Genomic DNA, 19,998 nt, shown 5'->3' with positions numbered 1-19,998 from the left:
TGTCCAAAATTGTTACAGTTAAAGCACTTTCGACCACTGTTTCGATTGGGGCACTGATTAGATGTATAGCCACCGGCACCACAGTTGAAGCAATGAACCTTTCTTTGCATTGAAACTTCATATGACCCACACTTTCTTTACCTATCGGGTATTCCGACTTGTCTTCGTAAATTTTAGGCTTTCCGGATTTTTCGCGAATTTTTTCGTAGCACTTCAATTTTTTCCTTGAACTCCATCAAGTCTTTGGCATTGTACAAAATCGATTTGTTAACACTTAAATCATTGATTCCGTCAATCACATATTGCATAAGTGCACAGTTGTCTACACTGACACGAGAACCAATTTCTTTCATATTCAGGAAATATTCTTGAACACTTTCATTGTTTTTGATTTTCCTTTCGGATATTAACTTATGCAATTGAGCACTATTTACTTCGGCTTTGAACTCTTTGATCAACGCGTTTTTTAACATTTGCCAATTTTTGATACCACGCTCACTCATAATAAAGACTTTAGCGAGACCTTTTAGAGAACGTTTCGTGAAAATGAGTTTTTGCAGGTCATCCCAATACATAATGGAAGCCATGTCCTCGAAATCGGAAATCCAAACCTCAACTGCAAGGGTGTCATCTCCGCTGAACGGCCGAATAGAGTCTTCTACATCGCGGAAGTTTACAGAAAAACGCGGCGAATTCACAGCGAATCTTTGTACAGAGGCGGAATCGTTATTGTTGGACGCCACTGTGACAGCCCGTGCGTTGTTCAGTTTTTTCTGCTTCTCCGTGTTGCTTCGCACAGAGCGAAACCCGTTAGAACTTTTATCGTCGTTATGTTCGTCATTCTCTTCTCGTCCTCTTCATCTGCATCTTCCAGCAGTTTTCCCGCAAATTTCGGAATATGTGTAGCATGAGATCACTTTTGTCGTGTTGCAAGCCCAAAATGTTGCAAATTATGGCAAGGTCGCTGTTTGATAAATTTTGCGCAACGTGAGACACCTTCTGGTTGAAAAGCTCATCAGTTTCCAAAAAGTTAAACCCGTCGAAACCCCGTAGTCGCTTTCGGTTATGCCGATCGCCGTCATTTTCGTAGACAAACTGGTGCAGCAGGTCAACATTCTTATTTTTTTCAGATTTTAACGCCTGTAAAACTGACTCAAAATCTGCTAGACTGGACATGTTTGCAGAAACAGTTCTTGTAAATTTTCGCTTGTACTCGTTGCTCTTCTTTACACTCGTATTAGTCGTTTTGACTCGCGTTCTCTACCCGTCGTTTATATACACATACGCGTCGTTATATATGTATATGGCAGATCACAGTGGTGGTTGTAGCGTCGTTTTAACACACTCGTACGTCGTTTTTTAAGTTTTTCCTCGTTTTCCACAGTTTTTGTCGTTTAAAATCTTTTCCTAAGCACACTTTTCGTCGTTTTACTTTTCACTTTTCACGTAGGTTGAGCCCCCATATTTGTGGGATTGGTTTTTCTGATTTAATTGTAATGTTATTATAATATGTTTATAGTTTTATTTAAATGGAATAGTGATAAGTATACTCAGAAAAAAACGCATCCTAAATTTGAGCGCGGTTTATACTTGATTTCGGATAGTATTTTTTGGGCTTGTTTTAAGAATGAGAATGTTGCGCGTTCTTAAATTAAGAATAAATCGTTCTTAAAACACAAATTATCCGAAAAATGGCTTGATTCAAGAACATTTTTCAATAAACAGGACCAAACAAGTACGATTTCTGCTTAACCTAAGTATAATATATTCTGAAAAAAAATGTTTCTTGGTAAGTACGAACATTCTTAGTGTGATCACTAAATGTACTTAATTTCAGAAAAATAGGTTTTAGTATTCTTAAAATAGGAATGAATTATTCCCAATAGTACTACAAAGCTTCAAAAATAAAAAGTATATCAACAAGTACAATTTGTGCTTAAATCAATAATATAACGCACTTCTTATGTTTGTTGATGAATATGCTGCGCCTTCTTGAATCAAGAATACATCATTCTTAAAACCCAAACTATCCGAAAATGTTTTTGATTCAAGAAAAATCATCGATGCTCTCAAGGAAAAAGGGTTTCTGCAAAGAACGTCAGTAACATTATAAACAGGAAAAAAGAGCCGCAACCACTCTTCAGGGTCGAGCTGGAGCCAGACAGCAGAGTCTTGAAGAAAAATGAAGTGCACTTCATTTATAACCTGCAATACTTATGGAACCGAAGAATTAATGTCGAAGATCCACATGAAATGAACGGCCCAGTGCAATGCAAAAATTTTCAGGAGTATGGACACACCAGGGCATACTGTTCACTTCGAACAGTCTGTGTAGCTTGTGGAGACTTCCACAATTCGGCTAACTGCCCTGCCAACAAAGAAGACCCCAAAAAGAAAAAATGCGTTAACTGCCAAGGTAACCACACGGCAAACTACAGGGGCTGTCCGATCTACAAGGAGGACCGCATGCGAAAAGTGATAGCAACGCGTCATCAGAACACCCAAAATGCGTACACTTACTCGCGTACGACGCCGGAAGTATTTTTCGGCACGGCTGCAAGATCCTCATTTGGTCAACTAAATACCCAGAAGGGATTCTCATACGCCGATGCCCTTCGATCGGGGACGGAAAACCCACTCCAGTCTAATCTAGGAAACGCTCAGCAGATCCAAGTACAGTCGCAAAGCACTCTGGAAACTATGATGGTCGTCACCATGCAACAAAGTATGATGGAACTCATGTCATTCATGAAAACGACCATGCAAACACTGGTTCAAAACCAGAACATGGTGTTACAGCTACTTGCAGCTAAGCAGTCCAAATAATCAGATGGCAAATCTACGAATAACAATGTGGAACGCCAATGGCGTTTCACGGCACAACCTTGAAGTAACACAGTTCCTGAATGAAAATCATATCGACATTATGCTACTGGTAGAGACGCACCTCACAAACAAATACAACTTCCAAATAAGAGGCTACACTTTCTACCGCACAGACCATCCAGATGGTAAAGCCCACGGCGAAACCGGCATCCTAATCAGGTTTTCAACTAATTACAAAAACTAATATTACAAAAATCACAGATCACCCCTCAGGCTGACGTCGCACAGAACCAACTGGTTAAAATATAAAAAGTATGTAAGCTCACACATCAAATTAACCCCTCATTTCAACATAGAAGCGGACATCGACTGCTCTACCGATGCTCTTGAAGAAGTATTCGTGGAGGCAGCCACTATCTCAACACCACAAGGCAGGGACGTGCAAACCAACCACTTCAAAACTAATCTGCAAATTGAACGGTTAGTCCTAGAAAAGAGGCGCCTGCGACGTGCCTGGCAAACCACTAAGGAAGCCACTCGCTCACTAAATCGAGCTCTAAAGCAAGAAACAGAAAATGCACAGCTGCAGTACATTAAAAAACAAGGAAGAACGCTATAGTCGAGTACCTCGACTATCAGATACCCGTTACTCAGCTAAATGGAGATATGCAAGCAGCAAAGCGAGATTAAAATGCGCCACCTACCGGCGGTATACAGATTTAAGCGTTATGGGCGTTAGAGTGGGCGTGGCAAATTTTTTTTTGGATCAATCGATAGGTATCGACGAGACCAATACATTTCAGTTACAATTTTTTATCTAGCATGAAAATTGTGGGCGTCACAGGTTTTTGCGGTTTGTGGGCGTTAAAGTGGGCGTGGCAAACTTTTTTTTGAGTCAATCGATAGGTAATGACGAGACGAATACATTTCAGTTAAAATTTTTTATCTAGCATAAAAATTGTGGGCGTCACAGGTTTTCGCGGTTTGTGGGCGTTAAAGTGGGCGTGGCAAACTTTTTTTTAGGTCAATCGATAGGTATTGATGAGAACATTACATTTCAGTTAAAATTTTTATTCTAGCATCAAAACTGTAGGAGCCACAGTTTTGGGCGGTTTGTGGGCGTTAGAGTGGGCGTGGCACTCTACTGAAACAAACTTGCGCTGCGCAGGAATCTCAGGAATCTGCGTGCCTAATCCCAGTATTGTAACTCTCATAGTTTCCGAGATCTCAGCGTTCATACGGACAGACGGACAGACGGACAGACGGACAGACGGACAGACGGACAGACGGACAGACGGACATGGCTAGATCGACTCGGCTAGTGATCCTGATCAAGAATATATTTACTTTATGGGGTCGGAAACGCTTCCTTCTGCCTGTTACATACTTTCCGACGAATCTAGTATACCCTTTTACTCTACGAGTAACGGGTATAACTATCGCCAACCACTTCAAAACATCCTCTGTGGAGGGCTCACCCAAATCTGAGCTCTCCAATCGAAACAGTCACTCCGATAAGAAACTCATCTGGCATCTGGGCCCGCAGCGACGAAGATTGAGCCGAAACTTTTGCTTTACGTCTAAGAAACGTCTTCCACCCGAACCCTACCACTGGTTCATTTTTCCTACCACAAAACGGATCTGAATCTATTTCCCTACCACCATTGTTTCAGCCAAAGGAGATCGCGAAAGTCATTGGGGAACTGAAACCGAAAAAGGCCCCTGGCGGTGACCAAATAACCCCAAAAATGTTAATTGAACTTCCAAACTCTGCCATTGAGGTTATTTGTAAGCTCTTCAATGGGATTATAACTCTCGGCTACTATTCGAAAAAATGGAAAAAATCTATTATCATTATGATACCGAAGCCCGAAAAAGACCACACAATTCCGTCATCCTACAGACCAATTAGTTTATTATCGTGTCTGTCTAAGTTGTTCGAAAAATTCCTTCTAACTCGCATAACACCATATCTAGGAGCACACAATGTTATCCCTGCTCATCAATTTGGATTTCGTCAAAACCATGGAACAATCGAACAAGTTAACAGAATAACATCAGAAATACGCAAAGCCTTTGAGCATCGGGAATACTGCAGCGCAATATTCCTCGATGTATCTCAAGCCTTCGATCGAGTATGGCTAGATGGCCTCATGCACAAAATCAAAACACACTTATCTGATTACACTCACAAGCTTCTTGAGTCGTATCTATACAACAGGACCTTCGCAGTAAGGTGCAATACAACAACATCCGACGACTACATTATCAAAGCTGGAGTCCCGCAAGGAAGCGCGCTAGGGCCTACTCTGTTCCTCCTATACACAGCGGATATTCCCACGAACGAGCAGCTAACAACATCTACGTTCGCTGACGACACCGCAATTTTAAGTCACTCGAGGTGCCCAGGCCGAGCCACAACACAGCTAGCAAACCACCTCCTCGTAGTAGAGAGGTGGCTATCTGATTGGCGGATTAAAATAAATGAACAAAAATGTAAACACATAACGTTTACTCTCAACAGGCAAACATGCCCTCCACTATTATTGAATAATACGCAGATTCCCCAAGTCAACGATGTAACGTATCTCGGCGTCCACCTTGACAGACGACTAAGCTGGAGAAGACACATCGAACGCAAGAAAGTACATCTAAAACTAAAGGCCAGCAGCTTCTACTGGATTCTTAACGCTCGTTCGCCCCTGCGTCTGGACTACAAGGTTTTGCTCTACAACTCCACTCTCAAGCCCATCTGGACATATGGCTCCCAGCTATGGGGGAACGCCAGCAGAGCAACATAGACATTATACAGCGCGTTCAATCGAAAATCCTGCGAACTATCACATGGGCAACATGGTATATTCGCAACCAAAACATCCACAGGGACCTAAGCATTCTTACTGTAAAAGATGAAATAGACAAACAAAAAGCGTCCTACAACGAAAAACTCTCTGTGCACCCCAATCGCCTCGCAAGAGGCTTGACTTGGGTTTCCAGCCGATCCCGTCTACAACGCAACGACCTGCCAAGCCAGCTATAACTTTCGGGCCCCTTTAGCACAACATCAGTCATATGATTGTAAGTTAGATGATTTAGTCTAAGATTTGATACACTTATTGTTAGTATCCAAAGGGAGAAGATTCAATAAATAAATGCAAAGCATTTAAAAAAAAAAAAAGGAAAAATCAGGTTTTAGTATCCTTAAAATAGGATTGAATTATTCTCATTAATAGTACAAAACTTCAAACTTCCGATGAACAGAAGTCACGGAATCGACCACTAGCAAAGGTCCTACCTTGATCTGCAATGATACGACTAGGAACCCCAAAAAGTGATATACCTGCCGACCACCTAAAGGCTCTCGGAACCACTGGTAAGCAACGAGTCTTACCACTTCTCTGAATTTTGCGATGCAACATTCCGGCTCTAACTTCAAAAGTTTTAGCTCTGTCAACTTGCATCTCACCTCCATTTATTTGATTCATGATATCAACTATACCTAAGTCCCTCTGCTGTTCAGGGATTAGCCAATTATCCGTTATCACTGACAAGTCAACGCGAACCTCAACTTCTTTGTTTATTGTTTTCGAGGCCTCTGGAATAGGATTTCGTGATAGGCAGTCTACATGTGCTATTTGAGTTCCCTTTCTATATTGTACGCTAAAATCGAAAGCCTGCAAGAACGCCCACCATCGGTGTACACGTGCCTTGGTGCGACTCGCTTTTAAGGAATTGCAGTCAGTATGGATGACGAACTTTCTACCATGCAGATAATGTCGAAAATGTTTTACAGCATTATACACGTCTAAAATCTCTAGTTCATATGAATGATATTTTCATTCTGAAGCGGATGTACACTTGCTGAAATATTCGATCACCCTACATTTTCCGTCAATTCTGTGAAGGAGCATTGCACCGTAACCATCCGCGCTGGCGTCTGAATGCAATTCGATCGGAAGCTCAGGGTTGAATATCGTCAGCGCCGGGTCACTTGTCAACACGTCAATAATCTTTTTACGTATTTCTTCATGATTCTGCTTCCAAACAAATCCAAAACAAACTGTCTAAAATATGAAGCCAAACCTATAAATTGTCTTAACTGCGTGGCAGTAGTTGGTTGGCTTAATGCGGATAAAGCCTTTTTTTTTCTAGGATTGGGTTTTTTTTCGCCATCTTTAATATAAAACCCGAGATACTCTGTTCCTGTCTTGAAGAATGTGCACTTCTTTATGTCGAATGAAAATCCGGCATCTGACAAGGCTTTAAGCACAACTTTCAATCTTGTAAAAGCATCTTCTTTGGAGTTTGCGACTATCAACACATCATCAATATAAACAATTGCATACGAGTATGCCAAATCACCTAAGGCTCGTACTATCGCTCTTTGAAATACTGACGAAGCGAATGGCATAGCAAGGAACTCGTAATGGGCTTCTGGAGTCACGAAAGGTGTTTTCTCGATGAAATCAGTGTGAATCGGGATCTGATAAAATCCGCTGGCCATGTGCAAACTGCTAAAGTATTTACTACCACGTAATCTATCTATCTGATCTGATATTAATGGCAATGGATACTTATCAGACACCGTATTCGCATTCAATTCGCGAAAATCAATGCACAGTCTATCACTGCCAAATTTCTTTTTAACTAAAAGCATAGGACTAGCGAATGGAGAGCTACTTGGCGGATGACATTGCTTTCAATCATTTGTTGAATTTTATCCCTAACTATTACTTTTTCTTCTGCACTTAATCTATACGGACGTCTTTGTGCAGACTTATGTTCATCAATTAGACGAATTTCTAATTCTCCTGTAGTTATACGCCTGTGTGGCATGCCAGTTATGAATCTATCTGAGAATTCATTTAAAATATTTCTTAATATGAACTTATCACTATCAGCTAGTTCCACATTATCGTTAACCAGATTTTCTAAGATGCTTATCGAAGTTTCATTACTCACTACATTGACAATTTGATTCATATACACTGTGAATTTGTTAGCGATTCCCTTACAACATCGTAAGTGTCCTTCGGTTTGACTTTTGTAACGTGGTAGGGACCCAAGTACTTAGGCTTTAACTTAAGTCCACCACCAAGTTGCGTGCGTTTGATAGCGACAATATCGGCAACTTTGTATGTTGCTGCTGGTCTACGTCTGAGGTTGTATGAGTGCTTGTTTTCATTCTGCATAGTCAGGATCTGTTGCTTTGCAGCTTTGCGGATCTCGTCGCGATTGTCCTGAAACAGTTGTATCAACTCTTGCTCAATCATTGCCTTCAACAGGACGACTGTTTTCGTACGCACCTTGATGCCTACAAGAAGTTCGAATGGAGTTGTGTGTGTTCTTCTGCAGTACGTCAAATTAATTGTCTGCTGCACCTGGTTTACGAACTTACACCATTTGCTAGGATCATCTAAAGACAGTTTGGACAGTACAGATACAATTGTGGCGTTGAGGCGTTCGACTTGACCGTTTGCTCTCGGAACTCCAGTTGTTACTGCGTGAAGTTCAATGCCCTCATCCTCACAATACTTCTTGAACTCGTCTGAAGTGAACGCTGTGCCTCGATCGGATATTATTTGAGCAGGATTTCCAAATATTGCGCTCTGAGCCTCTAGTCTAGTGATGACGTCCTTAGAGGATGTTGATTTCGTACGATATAGCCAACAAAATTTGGTGAATCCGTCAATGACAGCAAGAATGTGCTTGTACGCCTTGTGAGTTGATTCGAGAGGACCCAAAAAATCGATGTGGAATGTTTGAAGTGGCTCCGCTTCCTCGGGCAATGAGTGCAATTCTCCTTCTTTTTTCCCAAGCTTGCGGTTGGATACGATACACGGAATGCAGCATTTAATCTGTCTTTGGATTTTGTCTTCAAGCTTAGCAATGTAAAATATGAAGCCAAACCTATAAATTGTCTTTCCGATGATCTCTTTGGTTTTCTTTACAGAAAAATGTCCTTTTTCATGAGCCTGTCGAATGATTTCACGTTGAAGGATCGGTGGTACAACAATAAGCTCGTCGTCGTTCACCAATTTGTACAGCAAAGCATATCGTAAAAAGAAATTGTTGTGTATAGATTTTTCAGCAAGGATGTCTTTTATGGCTTTTAATTCCTCGTCCTGCGATTGAACACTCTTCAATTTGCTGTGCAAACTATCGTCGGAGATCATCATTACAGGGTAACGGCTTAGAGCATCAGCATTGCGTATGCGTGTGCCTGATCTGTGTTCGACTTCAAAGTCAAACTCCTGAAGTTCGAGGATCCAAAGTGCGACTGCTCTTTTCTCAATCGTTTTTTGGAAAGCATTGCAATCGCTGATCAGCTTGAAATTCATACCCAACAGTATTCACTGCCAGGATCTTCAACTCGTAGCTAGAAAACGTTCTTTCTGCGTCTGTAGTTTTCTTACTCATGTAGTACACTGGATGAACATGGTTATTCTTAGGAGATTTTTTGAGTAAAACTGCCCCAAAACCATCAATCGAAGCAACTGTATGAAGTTCTGTTTCGTGCTGTGGATGAAAAATTTTGAGCACAGGTTTTTAGGTAATCAAACTCTTAAGCTTGTTAAAAGCGTCAATCTCTCTGTCAGAAAAACAAAACTTAGTGTCATGCTTCATTAGATCGGTCAAAGGTTTAACGATAATTGAAAAGCTCAGAATAAATTTGCGAAAATATCCAACCAGACCCAGAAAGCTTTGTAATTGCTTCTGGTTTGTCGGGAGAGGAAACTTCGTCACAGCTTTCGTCTTGTCTTCCGAGATGCTGATCGATTGGTTTTCAATACAATGGCCAAGAAACTCGATTTTCTTTTTTAGGAAGCAGCATTTCTTTAGGTTGATAGCTAAACCATACTCCTCACATCGCTTGACGACTGTCTTGAGATTGGCTACTGCTTCGCATTCGTCTGCAGCTTGGACTATGATATCGTCGACGTAGGGAATCGCAATACCAGATCGGGTAAAGTCTCGGAAAATGGCGTTAACGTGTCTTTGAAATACGCCTGGAGAATTCGTGAGGCCAAAAGGGATTTTTAGGAACTGGCCATTGTGAGTTACAAAGGATGTGAACTTGCGGCTTTATTCATCGAAATTAACGTGGAAAAATCCGTTTTTGAGGTCCAGCGTGCTGAATACATGGGCATCTTGCAGACGGTCTAATTAGTCTTCGATCAAGGGAAGGGGAAACATATCTCGAACTATTACCTTGTTAATCCTTCTATAGTCAATGCAGAGTCGAAGTGTGTTATCGCGTTTCTTTACCAGGACGACCGGACTGCTGTATTCTGACTCAGAATGCTCGATGATTCCGTCCTTGAGCCATTGTTCGATTTGATCGTCTATAATACACCGCTCGGAAAACGCGAATCTACGCGGGCGCGAATGTACGGGAGTGTCGTCCTTTAAAACGATACGCATTAAAACCTTTGTTGTTTTTGTACTCGTCGGGTTATAGTTCTTAATCAGATCGTAAACTTTGCGTTTTTTCTCAGTTGTTGCACTCTCGTCAAAGCTTACCTTTAAATTTTCGGCACTTTCGACGTTGATTTTCATTAGCGCACCTAATTCACTTTCGGCATGCTTTTCCTGGCTTTGTATTTTTATTCCGTCACGATTTATTGTTATTTCAGCGTTGTTACAAAATTCGGCACCTATCACAACTTGCACGTCTAGAAAGTCAGATGAGACAACAAGAAAATTTTCTTCAAACACTTGATCGTCAACTTCGAATTCTTCTTTAAAAGAACCGAATGGTTTTACCTGGTGGTTGTTCCCGAAGCTGACAAGAAAAATGTTCACAGCACTCAGTTTTGGCTTGTTCAGGCTTACGTACGTTGTTTCACTTACAATGTTGTATTTGCTGCCTTTGTCAATAAGGGCTGTGTACTTGTTGCTTTTCATATAAATCTCTTTACACATCGAAAGTTTGTCAGCGGATACTTTGCGCGTATTTTTCGGAGTTTCAACCGTTTCTATCTTGCTTGTGGGGCAGTCCTTCGATATGTGTCCAAAATTGTTACAGTTAAAGCACTTTCGACCACTGTTTCGATTGGGGCACTGATTAGATGTATAGCCACCGGCACCACAGTTGAAGCAATGAACCTTTCTTTGCATTGAAACTTCCATATGACCCACACTTTCTTTACCTATCGGGTATTCCGACTTGTCTTCGTAAATTTTAGGCTTTCCGGATTTTTCGCGAATTTTTTCGTAGCACTTCAATTTTTTCCTTGAACTCCATCAAGTCTTTGGCATTGTACAAAATCGATTTGTTAACACTTAAATCATTGATTCCGTCAATCACATATTGCATAAGTGCACAGTTGTCTACACTGACACGAGAACCAATTTCTTTCATATTCAGGAAATATTCTTGAACACTTTCATTGTTTTTGATTTTCCTTTCGGATATTAACTTATGCAATTGAGCACTATTTACTTCGGCTTTGAACTTTTTGATCAACGCGTTTTTTAACATTTGCCAATTTTTGATACCACGCTCACTCATAATAAAGACTTTAGCGAGACCTTTTAGAGAACGTTTCGTGAAAATGAGTTTTTGCAGGTCATCCCAATACATAATGGAAGCCATGTCCTCGAAATCGGAAATCCAAACCTCAACTGCAAGGGTGTCATCTCCGCTGAACGGCCGAATAGAGTCTTCTACATCGCGGAAGTTTACAGAAAAACGCGGCGAATTCACAGCGAATCTTTGTACAGAGGCGGAATCGTTATTGTTGGACGCCACTGTGACAGCCCGTGCGTTGTTCAGTTTTTTCTGCTTCTCCGTGTTGCTTCGCACAGAGCGAAACCCGTTAGAACTTTTATCGTCGTTATCTTCGTCATTCTCTTCTCGTCCTCTTCATCTGCATCTTCCAGCAGTTTTCCCGCAAATTTCGGAATATGTGTAGCATGAGATCACTTTTGTCGTGTTGCAAGCCCAAAATGTTGCAAATTATGGCAAGGTCGCTGTTTGATAAATTTTGCGCAACGTGAGACACCTTCTGGTTGAAAAGCTCATCAGTTTCCAAAAAGTTAAACCCGTCGAAACCCCGTAGTCGCTTTCGGTTATGCCGATCGCCGTCATTTTCGTAGACAAACTGGTGCAGCAGGTCAACATTCTTATTTTTTTCAGATTTTAACGCCTGTAAAACTGACTCAAAATCTGCTAGACTGGACATGTTTGCAGAAACAGTTCTTGTAAATTTTCGCTTGTACTCGTTGCTCTTCTTTACACTCGTATTAGTCGTTTTGACTCGCGTTCTCTACCCGTCGTTTATATACACATACGCGTCGTTATATATGTATATGGCAGATCACAGTGGTGGTTGTAACACACTGGTTTTAACACACTCGTACGTCGTTTTTTAAGTTTTTCCTCGTTTTCCACAGTTTTTGTCGTTTAAAATCTTTTCCTAAGCACACTTTTCGTCGTTTTACTTTTCACTTTTCACGTAGGTTGAGCCCCCATATTTGTGGGATTGGTTTTTCTGATTTAATTGTAATGTTATTATAATATGTTTATAGTTTTATTTAAATGGAATAGTGATAAGTATACTCAGAAAAAAACGCATCCTAAATTTGAGCGCGGTTTATACTTGATTTCGGATAGTATTTTTTGGGCTTGTTTTAAGAATGAGAATGTTGCGCGTTCTTAAATTAAGAATAAATCGTTCTTAAAACACAAATTATCCCAAAAATGGCTTGATTCAAGAACATTTTTCAATAAACAGGACCAAACAAGTACGATTTCTGCTTAACCTAAGTATAATATATTCTGAAAAAAAATGTTTCTTGGTAAGTACGAACATTCTTAGTGTGATCACTAAAAGAACTTAATTTCCGAAAAATAGGTTTTAGTATTCTTAAAATAGGAATGAATTATTCCCAATAGTACTACAAAGCTTCAAAAATAAAAAGTATATCAACAAGTACAATTTGTGCTTAAATCAATAATATAACGCACTTCTTATGTTTGTTGATGAATATGCTGCGCCTTCTTGAATCAAGAATACATCATTCTTAAAACCCAAACTATCCGAAAATGTTTTTGATTCAAGAAAAATCATCGATGCTCTCAAGGAAAAAGGGTTTCTGCAAAGAACGTCAGTAACATTATAAACAGGAAAAAAGAGCCGCAACCACTCTTCAGGGTCGAGCTGGAGCCAGACAGCAGAGTCTTGAAGAAAAATGAAGTGCACTTCATTTATAACCTGCAATACTTATGGAACCGAAGAATTAATGTCGAAGATCCACATGAAATGAACGGCCCAGTGCAATGCAAAAATTTTCAGGAGTATGGACACACCAGGGCATACTGTTCACTTCGAACAGTCTGTGTAGCTTGTGGAGACTTCCACAATTCGGCTAACTGCCCTGCCAACAAAGAAGACCCCAAAAAGAAAAAATGCGTTAACTGCCAAGGTAACCACACGGCAAACTACAGGGGCTGTCCGATCTACAAGGAGGACCGCATGCGAAAAGTGATAGCAACGCGTCATCAGAACACCCAAAATGCGTACACTTACTCGCGTACGACGCCGGAAGTATTTTTCGGCACGGCTGCAAGATCCTCATTTGGTCAACTAAATACCCAGAAGGGATTCTCATACGCCGATGCCCTTCGATCGGGGACGGAAAACCCACTCCAGTCTAATCTAGGAAACGCTCAGCAGATCCAAGTACAGTCGCAAAGCACTCTGGAAACTATGATGGTCACCATGCAACAAAGTATGATGGAACTCATGTCATTCATGAAAACGACCATGCAAACACTGGTTCAAAACCAGAACATGGTGTTACAGCTACTTGCAGCTAAGCAGTCCAAATAATCAGATGGCAAATCTACGAATAACAATGTGGAACGCCAATGGCGTTTCACGGCACAACCTTGAAGTAACACAGTTCCTGAATGAAAATCATATCGACATTATGCTACTGGTAGAGACGCACCTCACAAACAAATACAACTTCCAAATAAGAGGCTACACTTTCTACCGCACAGACCATCCAGATGGTAAAGCCCACGGCGAAACCGGCATCCTAATCAGGTTTTCAACTAATTACAAAAACTAATATTACAAAAATCACAGATCACCCCTCAGGCTGACGTCGCACAGAACCAACTGGTTAAAATATAAAAAGTATGTAAGCTCACACATCAAATTAACCCCTCATTTCAACATAGAAGCGGACATCGACTGCTCTACCGATGCTCTTGAAGAAGTATTCGTGGAGGCAGCCACTATCTCAACACCACAAGGCAGGGACGTGCAAACCAACCACTTCAAAACTAATCTGCAAATTGAACGGTTAGTCCTAGAAAAGAGGCGCCTGCGACGTGCCTGGCAAACCACTAAGGAAGCCACTCGCTCACTAAATCGAGCTCTAAAGCAAGAAACAGAAAATGCACAGCTGCAGTACATTAAAAAACTATCGCCAACCACTTCAAAACATCCTCTGTGGAGGGCTCACCCAAATCTGAGCTCTCCAATCGAAACAGTCACTCCGATAAGAAACTCATCTGGCATCTGGGCCCGCAGCGACGAAGATAGAGCCGAAACTTTTGCTTTACATCTAAGAAACGTCTTCCACCCGAACCCTGCCTCTGGTTCATTTTTCCTACCACAAAACGGATCTGAATCTATTTCCCTACCACCATTGTTTCAGCCAAAGGAGATCGCGAAAGTCATTGGGGAACTGAAACCGAAAAAGGCCCCTGGCGGCGACCAAATAACCCCAAAAATGTTAATTGAACTTCCAAACTCTGCCATTGAGGTTATTTGTAAGCTCTTCAATGGGATTATAACTCTCGGCTACTATTCGAAAAAATGGAAAAAATCTATTATCATTATGATACCGAAGCCCGGAAAAGACCACACAATTCCGTCATCCTACAGACCAATTAGTTTATTATCGTGTCTGTCTAAGCTGTTCGAAAAATTCCTTCTAACTCGCATAACACCATATCTAGGAGCACACAATGTTATCCCTGCTCATCAATTTGGATTTCGTCAAAACCATGGAACAATCGAACAAGTTAACAGAATAACATCAGAAATACGCAAAGCCTTTGAGCATCGGGAATACTGCAGCGCAATATTCCTCGATGTATCTCAAGCCTTCGATCGAGTATGGCTAGATGGCCTCATGCACAAAATCAAAACACACTTACCTGATTACACTCACAAGCTTCTTGAGTCGTATCTATACAACAGGACCTTCGCAGTAAGGTGCAATACAACAACATCCGACGACTACATTATCAAAGCTGGAGTCCCGCAAGGAAGCGCGCTAGGGCCTACTCTGTTCCTCCTATACACAGCGGATATTCCCACGAACGAGCAGCTAACAACATCTACGTTCGCTGACGACACCGCAATTTTAAGTCACTCGAGGTGCCCAGGCCGAGCCACAACACAGCTAGCAAACCACCTCCTCGTAGTAGAGAGGTGGCTATCTGATTGGCGGATTAAAATAAATGAACAAAAATGTAAACACATAACGTTTACTCTCAACAGGCAAACATGCCCTCCACTATTATTGAATAATACGCAGATTCCCCAAGTCAACGATGTAACGTATCTCGGCGTCCACCTTGACAGACGACTAAGCTGGAGAAGACACATCGAACGCAAGAAAGTACATCTAAAACTAAAGGCCAGCAGCTTCTACTGGATTCTTAACGCTCGTTCGCCCCTGCGTCTGGACTACACGGTTTTGCTCTACAACTCCACTCTCAAGCCCATCTGGACATATGGCTCCCAGCTATGGGGGAACGCCAGCAGAGCAACATAGACATTATACAGCGCGTTCAATCGAAAATCCTGCGAACTATCACATGGGCAACATGGTATATTCGCAACCAAAACATCCACAGGGACCTAAGCATTCTTACTGTAAAAGATGAAATAGACAAACAAAAAGCGTCCTACAACGAAAAACTCTCTGTGCACCCCAATCGCCTCGCAAGAGGCTTGACTTGGGTTTCCAGCCGATCCCGTCTACAACGCAACGACCTGCCAAGCCAGCTATAACTTTTGGGCCCCTTTAGCACAACATCAGTCATATGATTGTAAGTTAGATGATTTAGTCTAAGATTTGATACACTTATTGTTAGTATCCAAAGGGAGAAGATTCAATAAATAAATGCAAAGCATTTAAAAAAAAAAAAAGGAAAAATCAGGTTTTAGTATCCTTAAAATAGGATTGAATTATTCTCATTAATAGTACAAAACTTCAAAAATAAAAGGTATGTCAACGAGTACAGATTGTGCTTAAGTCAATAATAGAACGCACTTATTATGTTTGCTATGAAAGAACAAATGTTGCTTAATTCTAATAGGAAATTAATAATTGCCCTTATATACTCTGAATCGCATATATTACCGTACGCTTCTGTTTTTAAAACATTAAAAATTTTACGAGTACATATGAACAAAGAACACAACGAATTGAATATTATTTATAATTAATAATGAAGTTCTCCAAACAACCACATTTTGTGCTTAGATCGGAGAAAGAAATGAAAAATGTATAATTGTCCTTATATACATATGTACTCTGAAACGGAAAACGGAAATACGTCAGGATTTTTCATACAGTCCAATCTACGCCTGGTCGCTTATACACATCCCCAATTGTGCAATTTTGTTGTAAAAAAATTGACACAAGTGTAAGTGTTATCTTATTATGTAAGCGATGGGCTGAAAAAATATCGATAGTTTGAAGCTTGCCCAAAACAAAAAGTATTCATTTGAATCAAAGCATTAAAAAAAGTATAAAGAACTCTTTAATTAATATATATATTAATATATATATATATATGAATATATTTAATAGGTAAAGTTAACTATAGAACAAAAATCTCGATACCAACGCGAGATGATATTTGATATATCGATACAAGTGAATGGTAGCCCCAGCTCTAGAAAGGAGCCATTCACTTTTGATCTGATCGCGGGTGCCAAAGTTATGTGAAAATGAGTGCAAAAAGTGACGCGAAGCTGGAAGAGTTTTTAAAAGAATATGAACTGGAAGATGTTTGGGACTACCTCGAAAGTAAGTAATAATATTGCGACATCCAATGTGTTATTGTGAATTAAAGTTAAGTAATAACGGTGCACTTGGTATTCCTGCGAAAAGCACAGAACGTGGTTTTTTTTAAATAATAAATAAATAAAATACATATGTACATAGAACAGTACCGCGAAAAGGGCGCACTTTTTATAGTTATTTTTCGCTAGATACATATGTACTTATTTATGTGCATACTTATGTACATATTTATATGTACATTGTATATGGGTGTGTACATTTTTGAGTGCTAAAGCGCATTTTCGTTTTCTCTAAACATACACACATCTGACAAAATACTACCAATTACATGTATATGTATGCATGTACATAGACGCATACCGCAAGAAAAGGCGCACTTTTCGTAGTTTTTTGATTATGCACATATGAATTTGTACAGTTTTGAGTGATACTAAAACCGCGTGTTGTGACTTGTCAACACACGTTCATATATACATACATATGTAGATACACTGGCAAGCACATGTTTAGGCTTGGATTAATAATTGCGATCCAGTAATAAAGTTTTGCGGATTTTTATTTAACAAGTTATACTACATTTTTAAAGATTCTTACAGAATTATCATTTTTATCGTAATAACTTAAGCAAGCCTGACCATGTGCTTTGCCAGTGTATCTATATATGTACATACATATATACAGTGTATAACATTAATTTTCGGTTTTTTTCAACTTCAAACGTCAAAAAATGTTTTAAAACTAATAAAAACAAAAAATTTAATGATGCAGAATTAAAGCTTATTTTATTACCTTTTCATAGATTTATATATCTGAATACTGTTCTTTAAATTTAAAGAATAAACATGGTTAAAAAAACCGAATATTAATGTTCTTTTAACTAAGGAAGATTTAAAGGAATCCGTTCCACCTTTGGGTCCTAGGTCAAGATTTCGAGAGAAGCTGCTGGAGAAAATCAATAGTAAGTAATTTCTGAAGTTCTAACAAGTATTAAATATTTTTGAATGCAGACGCCGCCTAAATTTTATTATAAGGCAAAGCAGGTGCTAGGCAAAAGCTTGGGCACTTTATTGGCGGAGACCAATAGAGGGAGAACTATTTTGGGTCAAGGAAAAAAACAGATGTCTTTAAGCCTGGATATGAAGAACGATCTTATAAGCATTATCCTTGTGGAGATCTTCTCAACAGGGATAACTATCAAATATTCAGATTTTAGTCTGTTGCTGGACGAAATTTGCTGTCTTTTACCTGGCGAAGAGAAATGCAAGGTAAAATTTAATTGAAGAGCTTTTAATATTGATTTTTACTGATATTTTTAATCAATTTTATAGGATTACTACTTCATTTCCCGAGACGGTAAAAAACATCCATCGGGCAAACTGTATTCCAAATACAAAATCGAAGATCAAGGATCAAGCTAGAACTACTGAAGATTTGGAAAACCAAACCACCGAAGACTCAGAATCGGATTGTATCGCACTTTCTCTGAAGTTTTCTCTTAATAGAGATGGTGTCAATTGGGACTTAGTGCGCGAGAAATGGAAGAAGACCTTCCATCTTCGCCAACAATAGGTAAACAACTTGACAGCTGCTTGTAGTATATAAATATAAACCCATTTAATTTTTTACTTATAGATTGAAATTGGTTTTGAAATGATGTACCCAAGGAGAAGCTCGTTTTTGTTTTCGAAATGGGAGCCGTTTAAAAATAAAATCTTCAATTTCTATTACTACAACATTTCAAACGAAGCTTGTAAATGGCTGCTTAAACAAGCAAAATTATGCAAGAAAATTGGTAAATATTCTAGTTTTTATAATTTGTCTTTATTAAAATAACTATTTTAAAATAATTAAATTTAAGCGAAACTACATAAGTAATTTTTTGTTTTGTTTTTATTTTTATGATTTTTCACAAATTCCCAGGACTGATCAGCATTCTTCTGTACGCGGCTTTACCATCGATTGCGCGCTTGTTCATATATGAAAAAAATATTCAAGAATTCATATCCCTTCCAATTCATGTCTATACTTTAAATAATTGTAAGTTTTATATAGGGCTGAAGTATGTATAACATATAACGCAAGTTATATCAAAATTATCATTATATCAAAATCAATGATGCGATACATTAAAACCATAAAATAAATCTAAAACTAAAAAAAACCTCCTTTTTTTCTGCAAGCCCAATGCCTTCTTAATTGAAGAATTATAAGTTCTTATGTAAAGAACTTTTTCGGCTGGATTATAGAATTTTAAACTCTTAATGGAGCATGATTTGTTCTTATTATAAGACCAAGTTATGTTAAAGATAATGCATTTTAATTCTTAAAATGAGTACATACTGTTCTTGAGGGTAGTATGAATAATTCTTTTCTGATGACTAAGTCCAGTTTAAAATGAGAATTATATATTTTTGATGCAAGCTGCATATCATCTTGATATAAGCATTGGCCATAGTTCGTTTAAGAACATTTTAGACCTGTTTTAAGAAAAAATATGTCTATATTACTGAATTAATTATATTTCATTTTAGTACAACTCATACTTGATTTGAGAATTCTTAAACTTAATTAAAGTACAATTCATACTTAAATAAAGTTGTCCTTATACTTAAATAAAGAAGATTTCTTACTTAAATCAAGTAGAACACATTTTTAATTTCGCCCAAAAATGTTCTCAAATTGAGAATGCCGGTTTAAGAACAAAACGTTCTTGAAATGGAAAAATAAGCCCATTTCGTATTTGTCGAAGTTTTGTGACCATTTGGGCTTGAAAAAAGCCAAATGTGCTTGGTTTTTTCTTTGAGTGTAGTTCTGATTATAGTTTTAGGTATTGAATGGGGATTTTTACAGAGTTTTTAGATTATTACTCGCGTCGTTCTTTTACTTCGTATGTATTTCACGACTTTATTCCTGTGATCATTGGTTGGTACATCCCTTATTTAGAAAGCTGCCTTTCACCACAACACACGCCTGGAAGCATTCCCTGGGCAACAACGTGGAAATCCCCACCTTCACAAAGCTGGAGGTGTTTCTTCACAATCGATTGGTCAGCATCGGCCTAATTGAGAGTAGGAAACCAGACCATCGGGAAACTCCACTGTTAGGGGA

General features: G+C 39.3%; 2 protein-coding genes across 12 annotated transcripts in view; both read left to right on the top strand.

Annotated features, from left to right (window-relative positions):
• Acer (Angiotensin-converting enzyme-related) overlaps nt 1–19,998 on the top strand; it is a 35,412-nt gene that overhangs the window by 10,487 nt on the left and 4,927 nt on the right. The gene's annotated exons all lie outside the window — the stretch shown is intronic.
• On the top strand, nt 7,632–19,385 carry LOC108016336 (uncharacterized). 11 transcript variants are annotated; one of them, XR_005016137.3, is made up of 6 exons: nt 7,649–16,893; nt 17,690–17,848; nt 17,898–18,155; nt 18,219–18,459; nt 18,523–18,682; nt 18,811–19,385. XR_005016137.3 is itself a non-coding variant. In XM_070999536.1 (4 exons), the coding sequence occupies exons 1-4, from the start codon at nt 16,815–16,817 to the stop codon at nt 18,306–18,308; spliced, it is 441 nt and encodes a 146-aa protein (XP_070855637.1). In that variant the 5' UTR covers nt 7,632–16,814; the 3' UTR covers nt 18,309–18,399. The 11 variants fall into 11 exon arrangements, 4 of the variants coding, with proteins under 4 accessions (XP_070855637.1, XP_070855636.1, XP_070855638.1 ...); XR_011605898.1 differs by having other exon boundaries at nt 7,655–16,893; nt 17,773–17,848; nt 17,922–18,155; nt 18,811–19,384; XR_005016140.3 differs by having other exon boundaries at nt 7,659–16,893; nt 17,773–17,848; nt 18,811–19,382.

Source organism: Drosophila suzukii, chromosome 2L (assembly GCF_043229965.1).
Source record: "Drosophila suzukii chromosome 2L, CBGP_Dsuzu_IsoJpt1.0, whole genome shotgun sequence".
NCBI lineage: Eukaryota > Metazoa > Arthropoda > Insecta > Diptera > Drosophilidae > Drosophila > Drosophila suzukii.
Note: the sequence above shows the minus strand (reverse complement) of the source record. Positions and strands in the feature narration are given on the sequence as shown.